The sequence below is a fragment of the Cyprinus carpio genome, chromosome B13, assembly GCF_018340385.1.
Source record: "Cyprinus carpio isolate SPL01 chromosome B13, ASM1834038v1, whole genome shotgun sequence".
Taxonomy (NCBI): Eukaryota; Metazoa; Chordata; class Actinopteri; order Cypriniformes; family Cyprinidae; genus Cyprinus; species Cyprinus carpio.
In genome coordinates this window covers 3,626,436-3,649,188 of record NC_056609.1, presented here as the reverse complement: position 1 = coordinate 3,649,188, position 22,753 = coordinate 3,626,436, and the positions used below count along the sequence as shown (strand labels likewise).

General features: G+C 37.7%; 1 protein-coding gene across 2 annotated transcripts; it reads left to right on the top strand.

The window, feature by feature from the left end:
• Positions 1 to 3,714: 3,714 nt before the first annotated feature.
• Positions 3,715 to 22,496, top strand: LOC109067497 (ATP-binding cassette sub-family C member 2-like). Of its 2 annotated transcripts, XM_042736280.1 has the most exons (33): positions 3,716 to 3,905; positions 3,988 to 4,298; positions 5,427 to 5,597; positions 7,377 to 7,520; positions 7,630 to 7,770; positions 8,326 to 8,448; positions 8,543 to 8,598; positions 8,797 to 9,019; positions 9,158 to 9,333; positions 9,504 to 9,681; positions 9,773 to 10,027; positions 10,140 to 10,205; positions 11,498 to 11,635; positions 11,920 to 12,066; positions 12,202 to 12,286; positions 12,568 to 12,634; positions 12,799 to 12,925; positions 13,041 to 13,217; positions 14,010 to 14,177; positions 14,467 to 14,650; positions 15,874 to 16,015; positions 16,217 to 16,316; positions 16,405 to 16,624; positions 16,928 to 17,082; positions 17,303 to 17,458; positions 17,790 to 17,989; positions 18,070 to 18,196; positions 18,287 to 18,388; positions 19,600 to 19,743; positions 19,841 to 19,999; positions 21,127 to 21,293; positions 21,573 to 21,767; positions 22,229 to 22,496. In XM_042736280.1, the coding sequence occupies exons 2-33, from the start codon at positions 4,257 to 4,259 to the stop codon at positions 22,377 to 22,379; spliced, it is 4,686 nt and encodes a 1,561-aa protein (XP_042592214.1). In that variant the 5' UTR covers positions 3,716 to 3,905; positions 3,988 to 4,256; the 3' UTR covers positions 22,380 to 22,496. The 2 variants fall into 2 exon arrangements, with proteins under 2 accessions (XP_042592215.1, XP_042592214.1); XM_042736281.1 differs by having other exon boundaries at positions 3,715 to 4,298; positions 5,427 to 5,600; positions 7,380 to 7,520.
• Positions 22,497 to 22,753: the final 257 nt, after the last annotated feature.

Here is a 22,753-nt window from a genome sequence, read left to right as displayed (position 1 = left end):
TAATAATAATAATAATAATAATAATAATAATAATAATAATAATAATAATAATAATAAATATATATATATATATAGAAAAATTATATTTTATTCGAAACCTGTAAGACCATCATTCATCTTCTGAACACAAATTAAGATCAGATGCGTCATGGTAATTTTGTGAATTATGGTGGACAGTGACAGGGAAGAAAGGAATTGTTGAATAAAGTTATTTTTATTTTCTTTGTGCGCAGAAAGTATTTTTGTAGCTTCAAAATAAATAAATAAAAATTATAATATTTGATCCACTGATCACATGGACTATTTTATCAATATCCTTACTGCCTTTCTGTGCCTTCCCTTGTTGTCTATGGTGGGTCAGAAAGCTCTCGCATTTCATAAAAAATATCTTAATTTGTGTTCCGAAGATGAACAAAGTCTTACGGGTTTGGACCGACATGAGGGGGATTTTTTGGTGTACTATCCCTTTAACCCTTACACTAACCCTTACGGTGTCATGTAAACAGCCCCTGAGTCTATTATTTACTTTGCTCCTTCATAATTCTTAAATCTTATTTTTAATCTAATAATCAATTTCTCCTAAAAGTGCCAAGAACCAATTTGAGTTTAGGGCAGCTGGCCCTAATATTTACAATAGTCTACAAACTTGTTGTCAACATAGAGTGTTTCTGTGTCATATGTTAAGGGAAATAGGTTATGGCTTAAGGATTATGAAAATGTAATTAAATTGTTAATTAAATAATCATGATTTTTGTAAAGAAACTGAAACCTGTTCTTACATAGTAAAACATGTAAATGTACTGTATCCATTGTGGGTGGATTGGTAAAATATTTCTGTTGTATTCTTAGAATATTTGTGTAACAAACAGATAAAGAAGATATCTCTCTTTTTATTGACATGAAAACAATATTTCAATATACACTTTAAAAACAATGACACATAATTATAATGTGTGGAATGCTATAATATTCATATGTAATGCACTGTTATAAAAATGTATAAATGTTAATCTGTTAGCCAGATGGAAATTATTTTGACAAACTACATTACAATTATTGTTGTCAGTGAATTTCCGAAAATGTTTAATATCTGTAACAATTTAACAAATTTTTATAAAATTTGTTGCCTAATTTGCACAGTTTGTGCTGAGACCAAATATAATGAAACACTTGGCCAAAGGCTGAATATTGAATATGGTTTTTCACTTTTTTTAATGTATTTTGCCAATTTTTTTTCATCACTGCATAATTTAAATAGTCAAAATGTGCTTTTCTTGTTAGGGGCCAAGCACCGAAGGTACGAAGGCACCTCTGGTATCCATTATATTTGATCTTTTTCTTCTTTTGTTTTCTTCTTCTTCTTCCGTTTCTTGCCGTCTTAAATCTATAGCAGCCCATAGAACCGCTTGTGGGAAACTTATGAAATTTGGCACACAAGATAGAGGACAGTCTCAAAATTAACCAAAGCAAATTTGGTGTCTATAACTCAAACTCCACCACTTGTCCAAAGTTTCACTCATGTTTATGCTAATAACTTTTGAAACAAAAGGTCTAGAAGAAAAATTCTTCGGAATTCCTGAATCTTTGAAAATTTAAGAATTGTAAGCTTTTGTTTTTTCACTATTTTCAATAGTTTGAAAAACCTACATTTTTTCGAACTTGTCCTAGACAATTTGTCTGATTTTCACCAAATTTGGCTCAAATCATCTTCAGACCATGCTGGCAAAAAGTTACATGTGAACGGATTTGACAATGAGCATGCAAAAATGATGTGAGGCTATATCTCCGCATCAGTTTGGTGTTGGATGTTCCTTCCAGATCTCTGCACGTGCCCCATGCAGGCCGAAAAAAAAAGGACTCAGTAATGGGATCATGAATGAGGCTCAAACAACAACAAGTACTTCAGTTCCTCCGAGGAGCTTTTATTGTAAAGTGTACTGTGACAAATATCCAATGTGCAAATATAGTGAGTTTAAAAGCCCCTTCTTCTGTGCTCCATGTGAAAAGGTAGCTTGAGAGTTTAAGCAGTCACCGTGAGTCTCAATCTGCATCTGTGGTAAAGGAGAGACAGAAAACGTTAGTCTGTGGCTCTCCTCAAGTGTCTGTAGCATGGCCTCTTTGTTGTGATTGTGATCACACAATCGTGCATGATTGGGGTTGCCAGAGGAGACACTGATACTGGCATGAACAGCATAATGGCACAAGCCAATATGAAATAACAAGCATGGTTGCTGTGACAATACTTCTCATATTAGCCTTACTTCCCCACAGTGGAGGTCTGCAGTAGTTGCCTCAGTCATCTTTAATGTAACCATGACCAGTCTGAGACCAGTAGTAGTTGAAGCCGTATGTTGCACATGTTAAGTATAAAATTATTATTATATTTCAGTTTTTCATAGGATTTATTTTTTCTGTAGTTAATTTTCATCCAGTAATCTAGGTAACTTTTTTTTCTTTGAATTTATACATATATGTGTAGTAAGTGAGGTATAGATATACTGGACTGATAAAAACAGTACTGATATCAGATCGATATTGGCTGCTACTCTGCATGCATACTCAGATGTGCTTCAGCTATGACACATCATTTTTTTTTTATGGATTATTTATTGCCACTGAGGTCCTTTATAATGAAATAGCTCACTTATGAAGTTGAACTGTGTCCATTCACCCTTACACATACACAGGGTATGTATTTGTGAATTGGGGTGGGGTGGGGTGGTATTCTGTATTACTATGATAATTAGAATATAGTTAACATTATTAGCAATGCATAGTAACATAGTGAGTGAATTAGATCACTATTCAAATTCTTTAGTTTTTGCTCAGCAGAAATATAGCGCTTATATTACCAATATAGCTAATTTGACGGATTCTGTGACATCATTTTCATTAGGGAAACCATTATAAGCAAAAATGCTGTGTAATTGTCATTTTGTCTGTCATGCTGATGTGTCCTTGAATCCTCTATGAGTCACAATGCACTGTATCTTATCATGTCTAATGTAATGACTTACTGTAAACATTAACAGTGGCCAGAAGATCATAATAGAAAAAAAAAATAAAAAATAGACCTTATGAAAATATCTCTCTCATCTTGAGGAATTTGGAAGTTGTTTTATGGGCATATACATTGCCTATATATTTTTGTTAAATTCTTACCCTTGTTTGGTATTAATCTCTTCTCATATGAGCATAGAATGTTTCATAGTAATGTTCTCTTAGTATAATATAATTGACAATAATCTAATCTAATCTCTAAAGCAAGAATTTACAGACAACTCTCTCTCTCTCTCTCTCTCTCTCTCTCTCTCTCTCTCTCTCTCTCTCTCTCTCTCTCTCTCTGCTGTCCTCTCTCTCTCTCTCTCCGCTCTCTCTCTTCTCTTTCTCTCTCTCTCTCTCTCTCTCTCTCTCTCTCTCTCTCTCTCTCCTTCTCTCTTTCTCTCTCTCTCCTTCTCTCTCTCTCTCTCTCTCCTCTCTCTCTCTCTCTCTCTCTCTCTCTCTCTCTCTCTCTCTCTCTCTCTCTCTCTCTCTCTCTGTGTGTGTGTGTGTTTGCTTTACCAATTACCAGGGCTCATGTTGTTAAATTGTTGCGATGTTTGTGGAATCCTGAACAGCTATATATGGATATACTGTAGATATGAAATACCTTGAGGAAGCATAAAAGACGGATAGTCTATTCTTAAACAATGACAAGCATAATACACATTTTACCCAAACATAACACTAACCACAGGCAGCTCTGCTTTGTTTATCTTTCTTTAAAGCTGTTATGTGAAAGACAGGAAATGGCAGGAAACCCTACGCCCCTAACCCCACAGAAGCAGAAAGAGGGAAATGTGTTTCTCCCGCTGTGTGTCCCTCCTCACATGTACATGAGTATGGTGAATCTGGACTTTAGACTGGTGAGTAATGAAAACTGAAATGCAATCTCTGGGCTGTTTCTTTTTGGGGAAAGGTTAAACCCATTTCTTTCCATTTATTAAGACAGGACGCTCTGAGACAACATTGTCACATAGAGGAGCTTGAGGGAGCCGATGTGGATGACGTCTCTTAGAGGATTATTTAATAGAAGACCAAAGTTAAGGCTAGTTAGAAAAATATAGATCAAGGTTTATGTGACTTATCCATCAGAATTATAACTTTACAGCTTAGAGAATCAATATAAGTTTATAGCTGAGAGAGTCAGCTGGTGTTCGTGTCCTGTGAAAGAAAAGCATCTGTTTTTGCTGCTGGTCAGTTGTGATGGAAGAAACATGTCTGCTGCTCTAGAGGAATACTGCGGCTCCATTTTCTGGGTAAGTTCCGTCATTAATACAACATAAAACATTCTTCTGTTTTATGGAGTTTCTAATTTTCATGTTTCTAAAAAGTGATATTTATTAAATAAATTATGTTCCTGGGACAAGTAAAGATATGCTTCATATTCTAAAGCATATCAGTTTATAATCATTTTGTAAAAGAAATTGCTAATGCCCATTACAATTGGTTCTGAGCAGTATCAAAATAGCGATTTGTTGTAAAATATTTTAAGAAATCGTATGTAAATACATTAAGGCTTATGTGAAATAATTGTAGATTAATGGTGTTTTAATGATTGTGGTTTTATTAAACAACATATTTATATTTAAGATGTGAATTTATATTTAAGAAGTTAATTTTTATTACTGGAAGTGGATTGAGCTTAAAAATATAGCTGTAACAAGAAAAACAGAAAGAAAAAACTGTGATGTAAACAAATAATTACATAATGCATATGGTAATAGAAATTCTGTGTGAATCAAACAAATGCCTAAAATTAGAAAGAAAGAAAGAAAGAAAGAAAGAAAGAAAGAAAGAAAGAAAGAAGAAGAAAGTCAAAATGAAACTCCATTTGTTACAGGGGCACAAAAACAATTCAACAATTTTAGAAACATCATGGCAAATTTCAACTTAGTCAAACAGATATGGAGTTATTATAATTTATAACATAATTAGACATGCAATGCTCAAATATGTTTAGCAAGCTTCTTTAATGTTATTCTTTACTTCACTGTGAGTGACACCCAAACATGGGATGATATCACAAATGACAAAAACACAAAGATGTAAACAACATTAAAACAAGATGTCCACTGGAATGAAAGGTCTGAGCGGGCTGACGTCCTGCGCCTACACTTAAAATAAATGACCTTAATAGGTAACTTCTGAGGAAGAAATAAAATCTAAGTTCACAACATTGTATTTTGATAATAATGAAATGACTTCTGTCATACATTGTTTTGCATGTGTAACTACTATAATCTATGTAATCATTGACAGAGTCAGCAAAATCACGCTGACACACTGAGTCACAGTGAGACTGCAGATCAACTCCTGCAAGTCTGTCCTTTCACTGACGTCATGCCACTCACCCAGTCTTCCTCACTCATGTGTGTGTGTGTCAGAATGCCTCGTACCTGCAGCGTTCGGACCCGGATCTGCCGATCTGTGTGGAGAGAACGGTGCTGGTGTGGCTTCCGTTAGCTTTCCTGTGGCTTTGTGCTCCATGGCACTTTGCGACTCTCTGTAGGAAACCAGCCAAAGCTCCGCTCTCAAAACTCTACATCTGCAAACAGGTGACGTTAATAATTCAACAACAGTCATTTGAAAATATTTCATCGGAGATAGTCCAACGAACAACAAGTACTGAAACCGTGTAAACGACATATAACACAGCAAGACACATTTAATAAAATGTTCAAATCAGAAACATTTTGCCTGCTTCAAGTCAAATCTCAACACTCGTAGTATCAGCTCACTCATCATTTCTGTGAACATCAGGAGACTGTTCTCAGTTCTGTGTTGCAGTAAGCTGTTTCACTCAGATATATGCCACAATTTGATCACACCCTCTGTTTCATGCCTTTAAAGGAGAGTACGCTCAAAAATGACAAATCAGTCCTCATTTACTCTTACCCTTGTCAAGTCACATTCTCCCCATGATTGTAAGAGTCCACTGTCACTGTATTGACAAAAACAGCTGAAACATTCTTCAAAATATTATCTTTTTTATTCCATAGAAAAGAGAAATACATAAAGATTTAGAATGACAAAGAGGAGTCAGTCGTCAGATTTTAGAAATTTGGTCAAATATTTCTTTAGGTTTGGCTAGTCTTAGAGATCTGTCGTTTACAAAATGTGTAGTTAAAGTGAGTAACAGTAAGTCATGTTTATGACTATGTAAATAATAATTTGTGATTATACAGTTACTTCATTTTCACTATCTTTTAGTTTTTAAAGATTTCAGATTTGAAAGATTTTTGGAATTTAATCCAAACCCAAAAAATAAAGTTGGTAACAATTTACTTAAAGCCTTTATGTATCATGCATTATAATTATTCATAATCTGTGTTGTAATACATTATATCTTTTATTATAATAATAACTGAATTTAAAATGCATAGTTTAAGAAATGAATTGGTAAGTGTTACAATGAGATTGTACAATGCATTACAAGACACAATTAAAGTAATACTCCATCGCAAAATGAATATTTTGTCATTAATCACCACCATGTCGTTTCAAACCTGTAAAAGCTTTGTTTGTCTTCGGAACACAATTTCAGATATTTTGGATGAAAACAGGGAGGCTAGAGACTGTCCCATAGACTGCCAAATAAATAACAGTGTCAAGGTCCAGGAAAGTATGAAAACATCGTCAGAATACTCCATCTGTCATCAGTGATTCAACCGTAACGTTATGAAGCAACAAGAATACTTTTTGTACACGAAGAAAACAAAAATAATGACTTTATTCAACACTTCCTCTCCTCTGTCTCTCCAAATCAGAGCAGTACACAGGTGGCGTACGCTCTTCTGTATCAGCCGTGCCACAAGTATACGTTTTTTATGTGTATTTACTCTTTGGTTTGAAAGCAAAAAGCGCATCAGCACAGCGCAGCTGACACAGAAGAGCGTACCCCCCTGCGTACTGCTCAGAATTGTCAAAATGGCGCTACGTTGATTAAGTCATTATTTTGAAAGTCATTATTTTTGTTTTAGTTGAATCACTGATGGCAGATGGATATTATGAGGATGTTTTCATACTTTTATGGACCTTGACACTGTTATTTATTTGGCAGTCTATGGGACAGTCTCAAGCCTCCCTGTTTTCATCCAAAATATCTTAAATTGTGTTCTGAAGACGAACGAAGCTTTTACGGGTTTGGAACGACATGGGGGTAAGTGATTAATGACAAAATTTTCATTTTGCAATGGAGTAACCCTTTAACGTATTTTAACTACTTTTTTAAAGCCTTATATATGAAGGCTTTAGTAGTGTGACCCAGTGTTTTGTGACTTGTTGTCTGATTGATTGATGCTCTCACATCCTCTCATTGCTGTTGTCGTGTAAAAGTTGTGGCTGGCCTGCTGCTCCTGACAGCGATAGCGGAGCTGGCTCTCACTCTCGGTGAGGATTATGGGCCGTCGAGTGATTCCACAGCTCAGAAACATCCAGCAGTGCTCTACACCAATCCGGTTCTGTTCGCCGTCTCATGGGTAACGTTCATAAGCATTCATTTAATAAACCGTGTAATCTGCATGGAGTTAAGATCACTCAGTAAATAACTGAAGGTGTTGATGTGTTGAGCGGTTTGTGTTTGTGCAGATGGTTGTGATGCTGTGCCAGGAGTGTGTGCGCCGCAGACCGAGATGTGTGGACTCCGGGAGTCTCTTCGTGTTCTGGCTTCTTCAGGTGCTGTGTGCCGTCTTCCAGTTCCAGACCTTACTGAGAGATGCACTGAACAAGGTACTGACACCAGCACTCACAGCTCCACATCTGCCTGTGCTGCGGATTATTGCTTGCATATGCTGTTTTGGACAAAATGATCAATATGATTCAACTTTGTTGGTAAACTTTTTATCCATATTCTTAATAGATCAGATTATATAAGCCATAAAAGCCTGATGCATCAGATATACAATACTCAACAGAAAACACTTATGAAAGCTTTTTAGAAAAAAAGAAATCACCACAAGATTGCTGACAACTACCACCTTTATCTGCATTCATAAAGTAAATTAACAATTTGATTCACTGTTTATATATTTGTTAAATGTAGCTTTTCAGTATGGACTATAAGCTTTAAAGAAGTATAAACATTAACATTATGACTTTCTAATGTGCTGTAGTATAAACAAACAATGATCAATTGTATATCTATAAATTAATATTGACAAATCATTGTTCATTTTTTTGATGCATGACAGATGTGTGGCTATAATGCATGAAGTAATGTCACTGAATTGAATGTTATTGTACAGGTGGCTGAAATAATCATGTATTTGACATGATTTTCCTTAGGAAGAAATCACCGATCTTCCGCGGTTCTGTCTGTTCTACATCAGCTATGGACTGCAGCTGATCGCTTTGGTTTTGTCAGCCATCGCTGATGTTTCACCTGAAGTTAAAAGAATTTCACAGACGGTACGGAAAGCGTGTGAGAAATCTTACATGTAATGTCACTTAAACATTCAGTGAATGTATATTTGTCAAATTAACTGTCTCAAATTCATTGCAGAATCCTGAAGCCAAAGCAACGTTTCTCAGCAGAATCACCTTTAACTGGTTCAACAGGTGGATCTGAGTTTACTTTTGTTCCTCATTTTGCATTTCTCTCATCTGTCTTTTTTTTCTTTTCTTTTTACTGATTAGACCATCTGCTGATGACCTTCTGCATGTCACTGTTGTGTCTGTCCAGTACAAGTCCTATACTGTATGTGCAATGTACCGGTCTTTCATATGCATAATACTCCTGTGAATCTTGTTCCTCAGCATGGTAATCAAAGGCTTTAAGAGGCCTCTGGTTCAGGAGGACATGTGGGATCTGAATGAGAAGGACTCCACTCAGACCATCTGTCAGGAGTTTGAGGACATTATGACGAAAGAGCTGAAAAAAGCCCACAGCAGACTGCAGAAGAAACAAAATAAACCAAAGACTAAAACTGATCATCAGAACGGCTTGGCTAAGGGAGTCAGTCAGGATGTTTTAGTAATGGTAAAACACTCATCTTTCATTTCAATATAAAATTGATCTTTAAATTTCACTTTTTGTGTAATATGTCAATTCTAATTTTTTTTAATCTAAGGACCAAACACTGACTGATGCGCTCACGATATTTTAATATCTAATTAGGAGGAGATGGGAAAGAAGAAAGAAAAGAAGAAGAAGAAAAAGGATTCTGAATCCAACTATCCTAATTCCTGGCTGGTTCCCACCATCGCTAAAACCTTCAAAGGTGTGCTTTTAGAGTCGGCCCTCTTCAAACTGATACAAGATCTTCTCTCATTTGCAAGCCCACAGCTTCTCAAGTAAGTGACCTTCAGCGTTCATTTCATTTCCACATTTTTTTTTTTTTTTGTAGCTGCTGGTTCTCAGGTATATGGTCTGCAAAAAGACCTGTTATTACCCTATTAGTTCTTTACGTGCTGTTTCTGAAACCGCTGGACTGCTTACCGATGTGAGATGTGGTTTGTCACAGGTTAATGATCTCCTTCACTCAGGACACAACGAGTCATGCATGGACTGGTTACCTGTATGCTGTGCTGCTTTTGGTGGTGGCTTTTTTACAGTCGGTTTTTCTACAACAGTATTTCCAGCGATGTTTTATCTTGGGTATGAAAGTACGCACGGCTCTCATGGCTGCCGTTTATAAGAAGGTACATCTGCTGTAATGTTAACATTTATTAGTAGATATACCATAGCCAGTGGATGATGTTGTGAAGTCTCATTATCACTGGTTCCTCTCAGGCATTAGTCGTTTCTAACGACTCTAGGAAAGAGTCGACCGCTGGAGAGATAGTCAACCTGATGTCAGCGGACGCCCAAAGATTTAACGACGTCACCAACTTCATCCATCTGCTGTGGTCGTGTCCGCTGCAGATCATTCTGGCCATCGCCTTCCTCTGGATCGAGCTGGGTCCCTCTGTCCTGGCCGGTCTGTTGACCATGGTGCTGTTGGTGCCCATCAATGGCTGGCTGGCCACCAAATCCAGAGGCTTCCAGGTGACTGGGTTTGCTTCGTAAAGCATTTCTCTTGTAAACGAGTTATCTGCTTAGAAAAGAAATATATAACACTGCATCAATATCCACTAAGGGGCAACATGTTTCTTTTCAGGTGGAAAACATGAAATTTAAAGACAAACGCATGAAAATTGTGAATGACATATTGAATGGAATAAAAGTAAGTGGTTTCTTGCACTCCTCTCGGGAAAAGTGTACAAAAGCTGTCACTGAGGCTTTCCAAAGGCACACATTTGTACTTTATTTACCCCTCAAGGGTGCATTTTAGTCCCTTCATGGTACATACTAGCTACTAGCAGAGCTGGGTAGTAACTGAGTACATGTGATCTGGATTACATAATCAGATTTTAAAAAAGAAGTACTTGTAAATGGATAAAATTACATTTTAAAATACTCACAATCTGACTACAGTTACTTTTTTACTGATTACATATTTAAACAATAGCACTGAATTATTCATAATTTATTGATTCTCCCTATTTCATCTTTTCAATTTTCCTTTCTTAAATAGCGTATCGCTTATATACACTCAGAAAGTCTTCCAGTTTTGTGAAAGACAGCATTTGACCACTGAAATCATTTCAGGTTTAAGAAGTGTTTCAATAATGCATCAACTACTGATGAACACATTCATTTTCATTTGAATTATCACTCAGGAAGTTATTTAACCATGTGCTTCTATGTCTTTGGAAGGCTTTTGTCTTTCAAACACATTAAAATGCACAAATTCACAAATCTGACCCTCTTTCACCTAATATATTTACTTGAAGTACCCCTGAGATTTTAAAATAAATCACACATGCATGTTCACTGTTCTCTGACATTGGTTAATGGTCATGCAGGTAAACAAATAAAATATTTAATTTTGATAGTAAGCGTTTTATTTTGATTGATTTTAAAAGTACTAATTTTATTTGAACATTTTTATGATTTAATTCATTAATAGCTTTTCATTACCTCACAAACCCGCTGCAGTTCCTTCACAAACAGTTCGGAAAACCTTGACGTAATGTTACGTTTAACACACTTCATGTTGTTAAAAACAACAACTTTAATATATTTTCTAAATCTTTGCATTTTTATAGCAATATAATACAAGATCATCCTATCATTGCTATAAATGAGTTAGGTCAAAAGTAATGGAAATATAGTCTGGTTATATTACCTAAAAATGTGTAATGTAATGGATTATGTTACTGACTACAATTTTTGTATTTTGGAATCAGTAATGGATTACAATTTGTAAGTCATCAACCCAACTCTGCATATGGGTACCTTTCTAAAAAAGCTGCCGTCCCAGTACAGCTTTTGTTTTTTGGAGAATGCAACATGCTTCGTATCATATTTTCATTTTCAGTCCAGTCAAATGAGATTATGAAATCTTGGTTTGTTGGTGTCTCTGAACATTAATTAATTTATTTATTTATTACTTTTTCATCACTCGTGTGGTAGGTTCTGAAGTATTACGCCTGGGAATCATCTTTTGAGGCTCAGGTTCAGGAAATTCGAGAGAAGGAGCTGAAGGTGATGAGGAAGTTTGCCTACCTCTCATCGGTCTCCACCTTCATATTTTCATGTGCTCCAGCTATTGTGAGTATAACAGTGTTTTTATATAAGAAATGATATGAATGTTGTTTCTTGACCGTTTAGTGGCTAAAGAGTATTCAGAAACAGATTTAAATCTAAAACTCATCTAATTTCATATTTTTGATTAAAACTAAAGTGTGTTGAATGCTTAAAAAGAAAGTATATCTCGAAAGCACATTTCAATAGCATTTTTATTTTGGAGTCATTTTATTGACTACTTAACTATTGCTGCTTGTCTGTGAGGTCTGGCCGCAGATGGAGCTCATATCATGTCTTATTGTGTCCAGGTGTCTCTGGCGACCTTCGCTGTGTTTGTGTCTGTGAGTCCTGACAACATCCTGGACGCAGAGAAAGCTTTTACCTCCATCTCACTCTTTAACATACTGCGCTTCCCACTCGCCATGCTTCCACAGCTGATTTCCACCATGGTTCAGGTATTAGAATAAATACATTGTTTCGTATTTATATTGGTCTTTATATGGAAGCTTTTCATTGCTACCTTTCAATCAATCATAATAAAAACTATTACTGAAGTTGTTAGAAATGTGTACTCTCTGTACTTTGTTTAGACCACTGTGTCTAAGAAAAGACTCGAGAAATTTCTGAGTGGTGATGATCTGGACACAATGGCGGTAACGCGTGATGACAGCCACAGTAAGAAATCATTAAGTAATCTCTTAAGAGAATATTAGACAAACTTGAGAACGAACTTCTAATTTATGAACTTCTATGAGATTTGTGGATGAACTGATTTCAAATTGTTTTAGAAAAGCTATTACTACTTGATGAACTCATTAATGTTTGTCGTTTTTGAAAAGATACTAGTCATTTAACATATAGCAAAGAACATACTTCAAGTCCACTTCATAGCGACAACTGTAGTTTAGTGTGAAATCTGAGAGAGTGCTCAGTGTTCTCATAATTTGCTGAATTAGGTGTCGCCGTGAGCATGACTGACGGCACATACGCCTGGGAAAGAGGCACAGAACCAGTTCTGAAAAAGTGAGATTTGCCATGTTTCACTACAGCATTACACTTTCATATTTTTACACTGTTACAGTATATAAGAGATGCAACTAAAACTGTTATTTAGTATTGATGCTGTCATTGGCTGTGTGTTTGCATGAGTGTGTGTGCTCTATCTAACCAGCGATTATATTGTTCAGCGTCTCTCTGGACATTAAACCGGGTCGTCTGGTGGCAGTGGTCGGGGCTGTAGGGTCCGGAAAGACGTCGCTGATATCCGCTCTGCTGGGAGAACTGCACAGCCTCAAGGGTCGCATTAATATCAAAGTAATCAAACAGATCTCTTTATGTATAGAGTTCTTGCCTAGTTTCAGATTCAGTCTTCTATGAACAAATAATGTCACTCTTGACGGTTACTTACATGTCTCTTATTTTCTCTCAGGGGTCTGTAGCGTACGTGCCGCAGCAGGCCTGGATTCAGAACGCTACTCTGAAGGACAACATCTTGTTCGGCTCTAATCTGTATGAAGAGCGGTACCTGTCTGTGGTGGATGCGTGTGCGCTCGGGCCAGACCTGGATCTTCTGCCAGGAAGAGATCATACTGAGATCGGAGAGAAGGTAAAGCGTGTGGTAGGGGTGATATACCAGTAGACACGATTAACCGGTCATCGGTAGAGATTTTGGACTATTTTCTGTATTGCAGTTAAACGCTCACGTGATGTTGTACAGTATAGAACTCTCACACAAAAATCTGTACATTATACACTTACTAAGGGACAGGACTAAATGCATCACATTATAGGTTAAGAACCACTGCACAATTAGGTTTAGACTCTCATATCCTTCTAAATATGAAGTACTTTTGAAATCCTCTTTTAAAACTTTCAAAAGTTTTATGATTTTGATTATGCTCATAAAATACACTAAAACACCATGCATTCATTCATTTACCATTAAAGAAACAAATCAGTATGCACACAGTTATGTGGTTATAAACATCAACGGGCACTAGTGAAAACAAAAATGTAACAGTCCTATATATCAACCAAGCAAAATATTTGGCAGATATTTGCCATTTTTGAGGTAATCAGTATGCTTAATTAATCATCAGTTCCAAACTATTGTCAATGGATAATATATTAGATTTGTCTAGATTTTGGGGGGTTATTAAATAGTTTAATATAGCCTATATATTGACATTATATCAGTAACCCTGCATTCTAGATAGTGTTTCTCTCAACCCTGTTCCTGGAGGAACAGCAGCGGTACTGTTTCTGTTTCAGATCTTTGAGTCATGGGTTCAATTATTAGATTAGAAACCGTTCAGGAGTATGTATTGTAGTGCCTGCAGGAACAGGGTTGGAAAACACTGCTCATTGAGTCTTTAATTTTTCATACGTTGTACCACAGGGCATCAATCTGAGCGGGGGACAGAAGCAGCGGGTGAGTCTGGCCAGGGCGGTCTACAGCTCCGCAGACGTGTACCTTCTGGATGACCCACTGTCTGCTGTAGACTCACATGTGGGGAAACATCTGTTTGAGAGGGTGATTGGACCCAAAGGACTGCTCAAAGACAAGGTAGGAGACTAAAGGCAACAGTCTTTCTACACTAAAACACTTAAAATTGTTACCAATTATAGGCTCATTTTACTTTTTCACATTTTATTTTCTATGATATCAGAATTTCTTCAGGCTGGCTTCTCAACTGATCTCAAATAGAGACTAATCTCTAAAGAAAAGAAAATGCTCTGTTGCTAAGCAAAGAGTATTTTCTGCTTCACCATAAATTCCTGCACTGCTGTTCTATAATCATTTAATGTTAAATCAAATACATAGCTCTGTTTTGTCCCCTGCTCTTTCTCTGTAGACTCGTATCCTGGTGACACATGGGATCGGCTTCCTGCCGTATGTAGATGAGATCGTTGTATTGGTAAATGGGGTGGTGTCCGAGGTAGGATCATACGACGGTCTTCGAGCCAGTAAAGGAGCTTTCTCTGAATTCCTGGAAACGTACGGCAAAGAAGAAAGCAACAACGCTGATGCCAGAAAAGGTTTGTCTCCCATCCAACATTTGCACTTTCTTCTGCGTTTAGAATATTAGCATAAATTTAAACCCATTCTGCAAGCTTTATTGAGGTGCTTGCGATGAGTACATGCTTCAGCTATTCTGGTTCTCTTGGCTGCTTTATTTCTTGGTGCACGTTGCTTTCCTCATGCTGTTCTGGTTGTGAATGCCCAAAACCGTCAGCTGACAACCAGAACACAACTGAGATATTTACCTTACTGAAGAAAATACACACTTAGGTGGGGTCTATAGGTGTCGTGTTTCATGTTGTGCATCTTGATTTCTCAAAAGTTCCTTCATGGCTTGACTTTTGCTCTGAAATGCGGTGTGTGCCTTTCCAAATCGTTTCCAGCCAATTGAATTTGAAGGCTGCAATTCAGTCCGCTACTAAATAGTAGGGATGTAACGATTAACCGTGAGCCGGTTGAAAATCGATTCAAATATGTGATGATTCAAATCAGTTGAGATGCTAAACAAATCACGATTCAATTAGGGGTATGAGTTTATATGAATGCGTGTCTCAGGGGAACTAACTCTCTTTAGAAAAGTTTAGATGTTATTTTTTTCTTTCCATCTTGCCTCTGTATAAAGCATATTAAAGTTCACAAGTGCAGCGCTGATTTGTTTACAGCGGAAACCAAGGAAACACTTTAAGCGCCACCTGCTGGCAGAGAGTGAATCTGCATCTCGTTCAGCTCGTCTGCTGTTTCTGTTTCATGCAGATTTTTTATTTTTTTTTTAAAGGACACATTTAATTTATAATTAGTCTTAAATCACATTTTGTTAAAAAAAAAAAAGTTAATCGAATTGTAAGTTGAGTGAATCGTTACCTATCATCTCATTTTGTAAAAAAAAAAGTGAATCGAATTCAAAATCCTCTATCGCAGGTGATCGGTTGTGGGCAATATTGATCAAAACAGCATTCAGCTCTATCGCAGGTGATCGGTTGTGGGCAATATTGATCAAAACAGCATTCAGGGATCAGCACTATGAAAATTCACTGGAAACAGTATACAGTTCAGGCACCTTTGGCATACTCTTTTCAATATACCATGACCCATGATCTCTAAAACATTACATAGTAATAAATAGGCCTATACGTGAAATGTACAGTTTTGAAGTACTGTGTGTTGGCATATCTGCTAATATTAAAACATGTGCACTCTGCGCACATGAACTAACTTTTTGTTGTTCTCACTGTCCAACAAGCATTAGCTCAGGAGTCAGACTACGAGCAGATTGACACGCTGCCGGAGGGTATGGAGCCACAGGCTGATGACTCTCCTGAGGACATTGTCTCAAGCACACTAAAGAGAGAAAACAGCCTGCGCCACAGCAAACGAAATGGAAGGTAAAATCTACACACCACAGACTAATATTCAACATGTCAGAAGAACATTTCTCAGATAAAACTGAATATGAGCAAGTATTCTCTTGATCTTCAAATACTGAAATGCACGTTCTGAATGAAAATCACTTTGAGTGACTTCATTGCAGCCAGGAGTGCATTTTGGAGTACTGTTTTATTTCTATTTCTATTTCTTGTCTTTAGTGTGAGAGTGAGGAAAAACAGCTCTGTTCGATCCAAAAAAGACTCTGGTGATAAGAAGGGACAGCGACTGATTGAGAAAGAGGCAATGGAGACAGGAAGGGTACGTAATAGTAACTAAATGTCATTTTGATATTCCATGTTTTGTTATCACTAATTTTGTGCAAATGATTTTTTGATCCATAAACCAGGTGAAATTCTCAGTGTATCTTCAGTATCTGAGGTCTATGGGCTGGTGTTTCGTCACCTGGAGTTTCCTGTTCTACTTCATTCAGAATGTGGCCGTCATTGGTCAAAACCTGTGGCTCAGTGACTGGACTGAGGATTCTGTAAAATATTTCAACACAACCTACCCAACTCATATTAGAGACATGAGAATAGGTGTCTTCGGAGCCCTGGGATTGGCACAAGGTATGAGCTGAAAGAGGTTTAAGAAATACTTTCACAAAAAGAATGAAATCGAGGACAACATCTGTTTACAGAATACAATATTTACAGAAGCTGTTAATAAGTTTTATATGAAATTATTATGATCCTGAGCAAGATGAATAATATGCTGTGAGTTTGATAACATGTTTTAAGTTATTATTTTTTACGGCAAGCTAATTAAAAAATAAATAAAGCCTGCAGCCTTTAGTTTCACAGGGAATGTCGGCAGACACAGCACATGGATGTTCCTTTGTGACTAAGTAATGGTATATCTTTCCCTGTCAGGTTTTCTGGTGTTTTTTGGCACTATACTCTTAGCTGATGGATCCATTTCTGCATCCAGGACTCTACACACAAATCTGCTGTCTAATATTCTGAAAGTACCCATGGTGTTCTTTGATACCACACCTTCAGGACGAATAGTCAATCGTTTTGCCAAGGTGGGCTTAATTTAACATTTCATTTTGAGCAAGATGGCTGCCAATACAAAGATCTACTAATTTTAATTGTAAAGTTGTAGCCTTTGATTAGTATGTTTTGCAGTATGAAATACGGACCACAATTAAATAAAATTAGATTTTTGGGGGGATGATTGTTTAACTTTGCCTGTTCTTAAACTGAAATGTTTTTTTTTTCCTCCCCAATTTGGCTTATATTTAGGATATATTTACAGTGGATGAGATGATCCCGATGTCCTTCAGATCCTGGATTCTCTGTCTTCTAGGAGTTCTGGGGACCTTGTTCATTATCTGTCTGGCTACTCCAATCTTCACCGCAGTTATTGTACCAATGGCTATTGTCTACTACTTTGTCCAGGTAAAACAGCTACCAATAATGAACTCTGGCTAGACCAGGGATTCTCAAATCTGGACCTCGAGATCCACTTTAGCTCTAACCCTAATCAAACACACCTGAGCATGCTAATCAATGCCAATCAATGTCTTTGGGATCATTAGAGATCAGGGTTGGAGCTAAACTCTGCAGCGCATTGGACCTCCAGGGCAAGATTTGAGGAGTCCTGGTATAGACAATAGGTTTCTAAAACATATTTCTCTTACAGAATGAGAATCAACCATTTAAGCGAAAGAATTCAAATCTATCCTGCTGCTGTCCATTTATTCTGATAAACCTTCTTTCTGTATTTTAGAGGTTCTATGTTGCTACATCCAGGCAACTCAGACGACTGGACTCTGTATCTCGATCACCCATATACTCACACTTTGGAGAAACAGTATCAGGCCTCTCTGTGATAAGGGCATATGGGCACCAGAAACGTTTCCTAAAGCAAAATGAGGACACCATTGATCAGAATCTCAAAAGTGTCTATCCCTGGATTGTTTCTAACAGGTCAGCTTTTGGTACTCTACATTTAAGTGATACATCTGTTTTTGCATCATAAGCACTAGATGTTGATTGTTGGGTTTCAGGTGGTTGGCCATGCGTTTGGAGTCCTTGGGGAATCTGGTGGTGTTTTTCGCAGCTTTGTTTGCGGTTATCTCTCGTGACTCTTTGAAAAGTGGATTGGTTGGATTGTCCATCTCATATGCCTTAAACGTACGTTTTTGATTCTGAGGTACTTGTGATAGTCAAATAACCCTAAGTGTGTTCAGTAACACTGTGTGCCGCTGCTCATGTTCTTATTAGGTGACTCAAACTCTGAATTGGCTTGTGAGAATGACATCAGAATTGGAGACCAACATTGTTGCTGTGGAAAGAGTGAGGGAGTATGCAGAGATCGAAAATGAGGTGTGATTTTTGGATTAATCTACTAAAAACCATTTTCTTAATTTGACTTTATTAAGTTATTTACTATTAACTAGCCTTAAACTGCAGCAGGCTTGATAGAAACACATTCTTAAAGGTTTATCAATGCTGCTGCCTACATGTTTCAAAACCTTTATGTGAAATTTTTCCTATAACTAATTACTGATGGCTTAAATTTTAAAACCTCAAGAGTAGCATGAGCAACTTTACAAGAATGATTGTTTGAAGTCTTTAAAATTACATGACCATATTTCCATCATTATTGATAAGGTAGACAAGTCACCTGATAGAGCATGAAGTCATTGAGAATCATACTTAATAAATTCGACACCTGTAAGGTAGATGTGCCCAATCACACTCCTAAAGACCCAACATCCTGCAAAGTTTAGCTCCAACTACCAACAGACTTGCCTGGAAGTTTCTAGTGCAGCAATGTCCAGTCCTGCTCCAGGAGGGCTGCTATACTGCAGAGAACAGCTCCAACACCAATTAAACACACCTGACAGCTGAATTACTGGAAAGTTCCAGGCAGGTGTGACGAGGCAAGATGGAGATTATCCCTGCATTCCATTCGGAAGGGCTCATCCCTGTACCCTAATCCCTTCAAAGGGTTTACCCTCCAGAGTGAGAGCTTCGAAGGGTTGAAGGGTGTAGGGGACCAAACAAGTGTTTCTTGAAGTGCCCTTCTGCGTCATCATCACGTGCCCATATGGAGGAACTGTCATAATGCAAAGAATCTGCGCAAAGGATCATGGGAGCCTGAAGTGTCCATCAGTCCTTCATTCCGAAGGGCCCTTTATAGTGGCCAGTTTTGATCACTTCGGTTTGGAACGACCCTTCAATATGGCGACCATGATTGTTTTCACTCCGAAGTGCCCTTCGAAGGGCGATATATCCCATTTGGAACGCACCGAAGCATTGGCCCACCAAGTGTAGGATTGGACACATCTGTTCTATTGTGTCTGAAGACCCTGATTAGCTGGTTCAGGTGTGTTTAATTAAAGTAGGAGCTAAACTCTGTAGGACAGTGGCCCTCCAGGAACAGGAATTTCCAGTCAAGTGTAAATACAGTATACTTCACCAGTTTTACCATATTTGAACAGATCCATGTGAAATCCAGTGGTTTCCTAGTGATAAATGGAATTGGAAAAACATTTGTTTATTTTCTTTAATGAGAATATTTGTGTGACCAGGCTCCATGGATCACCAGTAATCGTCCTCCAGATGACTGGCCCACTGCTGGGAATATTGGTCTTGATAACTATAAAGTTCGATACCGGCCCGAACTGGAGCTCATTCTCCATGGAATCACATGTGACATTGCAAGCACTGAGAAGGTGAGGAGACATACCAGATTCTTAGTATATATTTTTGAAATATTGAAAAAGCCACTTTAACAATTTTGCTTGTGTTTCCCCCCCCGATTTTACTCAGATTGGCATCGTTGGTCGAACTGGTGCAGGCAAATCCAGTCTGACCAACTGTTTGTTTCGCATTATTGAAGCTAGTGAAGGTCGAATCCTCATCGATGGTATTGACATCTCCACCCTGGGGCTTCATGATCTCAGGAGCAGACTTACCATCATTCCACAGGTGTGTGGAGAACACGAGATTCATTCACATTCAGCAAAAGTTTGCCAAGTAGCACAGTTGTTACCAAGGGTTTGCTGAGAGGTGCTTCGCTAAACAGATGCAAACCTTTTTGCTAGCTCTAAATGAAAACACTTTTTTTGTGTGTGGGTGAGCAGACTTGTATTTAAATTACAGTGTTAAAAGACAGTGTTATGAGACCATAGAATAAACTACAAAAACTATACCATACACTCACCACAGGTAAAAAAACAAACAAACAAAAAAAAAACCTTGTCTCAGTTGTTACAAAAATGGTTATATGCATAACCCAAATGTTTTCTTCCTTTGTGGACTTCATTACCTCAATCTGTAGTAATTTCCTCAATTTGGCATTCTGGTATAGGGTTACTTCAACTGCACTTAATTCAGGAACAGCTTGTCTTTGGGGTAATACTATGTTTCTTACCCATGAAATGCAAAGTCTCAAGATATGTTTTTTCAAAGTTGAATTTGCATTAATTTTACATGGCTTTCTAAACATGCTAAACAGCTTGGTTTCATTTTGAGGTAAACAAGATCTTCTCCACGTTGGTTCTCTTTTCACGCAATATTTGAATTAACAACGCTAGTGTTACCGCTACAATCTAGTGGCTTCAACTGGATAGGCTAACAAAAACATTAAAATGCAACGACACTTACAGTACATCGTCATTGCATCTCGTGTGCCACTGATAGAGCTGCCTCCTTAACGCACACCTAAAATTTGAATGCAACGTTTTAGCATTCGAATGTGGATTTTTATTTTAAATTCGACGAATATTCGAAACCCTATATATATATATATATAACCCTATATATATATTTGTAATGTTGTCTAATCCTACCACACGGTGGTGGGCGCAGTTAGTGTCAATAGCCTCTGCCAGCAAGGCGGGCTCTTTGCACTTAGTATAAATAAACACTCCGTTATGTATAATATGTGAAAATAATGCTTTTTTTTGGAACAATCAAGCATGAAGCCTATTAGTGTACACCCCAAAAACCATATAAAGACTTCATAAAAGAGCATAATAGCACCCCTGTAATGGAATGTATATCTGAGAGTGCCCTGCAATGCTGAAAACGAACAAACAAATGCTTTCTAACAGGACCCAGTGCTCTTCTCTGGAACTCTGCGGATGAACCTGGACCCTTTCGAGAAGTCTAGTGACGAGGAGATATGGAGCGTTCTGGAGCTGGCTCATCTCAAAGATTATGTCAGGGGTTTGCCAGCAGGACTCCAACACGAGGTCTCGGAGGGTGGAGAGAATCTGAGGTTTGTGAGCTGTAGAAACATGAATGTGTTGAGCAAATGTGCTGTGGATGTACATAATACATATTAGTGCAACTTGGGGTGCATCAAAATTTCACTGATCAACTGCAATATTAATAGTTCGGTTTCGGTTTGTTCAGATTTTAGCAGTCATAGTAATATAATAATGAGAGTCCGCTGCAGCTAATCCTTTAATAGTGGATTTAGAGTTTAGTGCTGATGTTTTGTTCTCCAGCTGTATGTTTAGTGCCTGATGTTTGCCTGTTTTTGGATCTCCGACAGTGTTGGTCAGAGGCAGCTGCTGTGTCTCGCCCGCGCCTTGCTCAGGAAATCCCGTATACTGATCCTGGATGAAGCCACCGCAGCCGTGGATCTGGAGACAGACGATCTCATCCAGAACACCATCCGCAGAGAGTTTTCCCACTGTACCGTGCTCACCATCGCACACAGGCTGAACACCATTCTGGACAGTTCACGGTGAGCAGCCTTCAAGACCGGTCCAGTTCAGACATACACAGCTTGTTTCAAAGCAGCTTTGCAGTAATACTGTATTCAATTTCATAAGTAAATCCACAGTAATCCAGCCAATAGCAACGCGGCAAGAAATTAAAAACTCGCCTAGTTGGCATAGACTACTGATGTCATATATTTAGAACTATTCCCAGTAAAATTAATATTTAGAAATGTGTTACTGGAAGACACTTCTACAGTGCTGGCCTACCATAAACCTTTATAAGGAGCTGTATTAAGATCCCTTCAATCTGAAGGACCTAGAAAATGGCAATTGTTTACAGATGCATATTTAAAAAAGTAATTCTATTAGGACTATGCTTATAAAAACTAAACTGAGGACACATTTTCTTCTAATCTCGGTCATAACAAATGAAGGCATACTGACCTTTTCTTTTCTCTCTCTTTTTTTATTGTTTTTGTTGTAGGGTAATGGTCCTGGATTCTGGTAAAATCGTGGAGTTTGATTCGCCCAGTGTACTGCTTAACAACCAACAGGGACATTTCTATTCGATGGCTAAGGATGCTGGAATCAGAGGAGGAACGAGCGCACCTAAAAATATATCTTCTGTCCTATGATGTTTTCTCTTTTTGTCTTGAGGACCAAAAAAGGAAATGTCTCTATGATCCTGTTATTTTTTTGTTGATGTGTTGACATGGTTTTATATGTGGTTGCAATAAAGTTTCTTAAATTTAGCAAAATCTGGAAATCATTTAGAATTTTTGATGCACTGAATTTTTGCACGGAACATTTATGAGCAGGCACAAATGAGACACCGCTGTCCTGTTGTTCATCCACACAGAAACAGTTCAACAGATTCTCCAGGTGAATATGGGAAAAATATGGTAAAAATTAAAGGGGGGTGTCAGGAAAGTGTTCTGCCGCTGCAGTGGAAATACAGCCAAATACAGCACTGTTCATGCATAGAGTTATGATTATGATACACCCTTTC

Coding starts and splice junctions, on each gene's coding strand:
- LOC109067497 (XM_042736281.1), top strand. CDS start 4,257: ATGTCTGCTGCTCTAGAGGAATACTGCGGCTCCATTTTCTGG. Junction 4,299..5,426: donor ACTGCGGCTCCATTTTCTGG/GTAAGTTCCGTC, acceptor TGTGTGTGTCAG/AATGCCTCGTACCTGCAGCG. Junction 9,682..9,772: donor TGGCTGCCGTTTATAAGAAG/GTACATCTGCTG, acceptor GGTTCCTCTCAG/GCATTAGTCGTTTCTAACGA.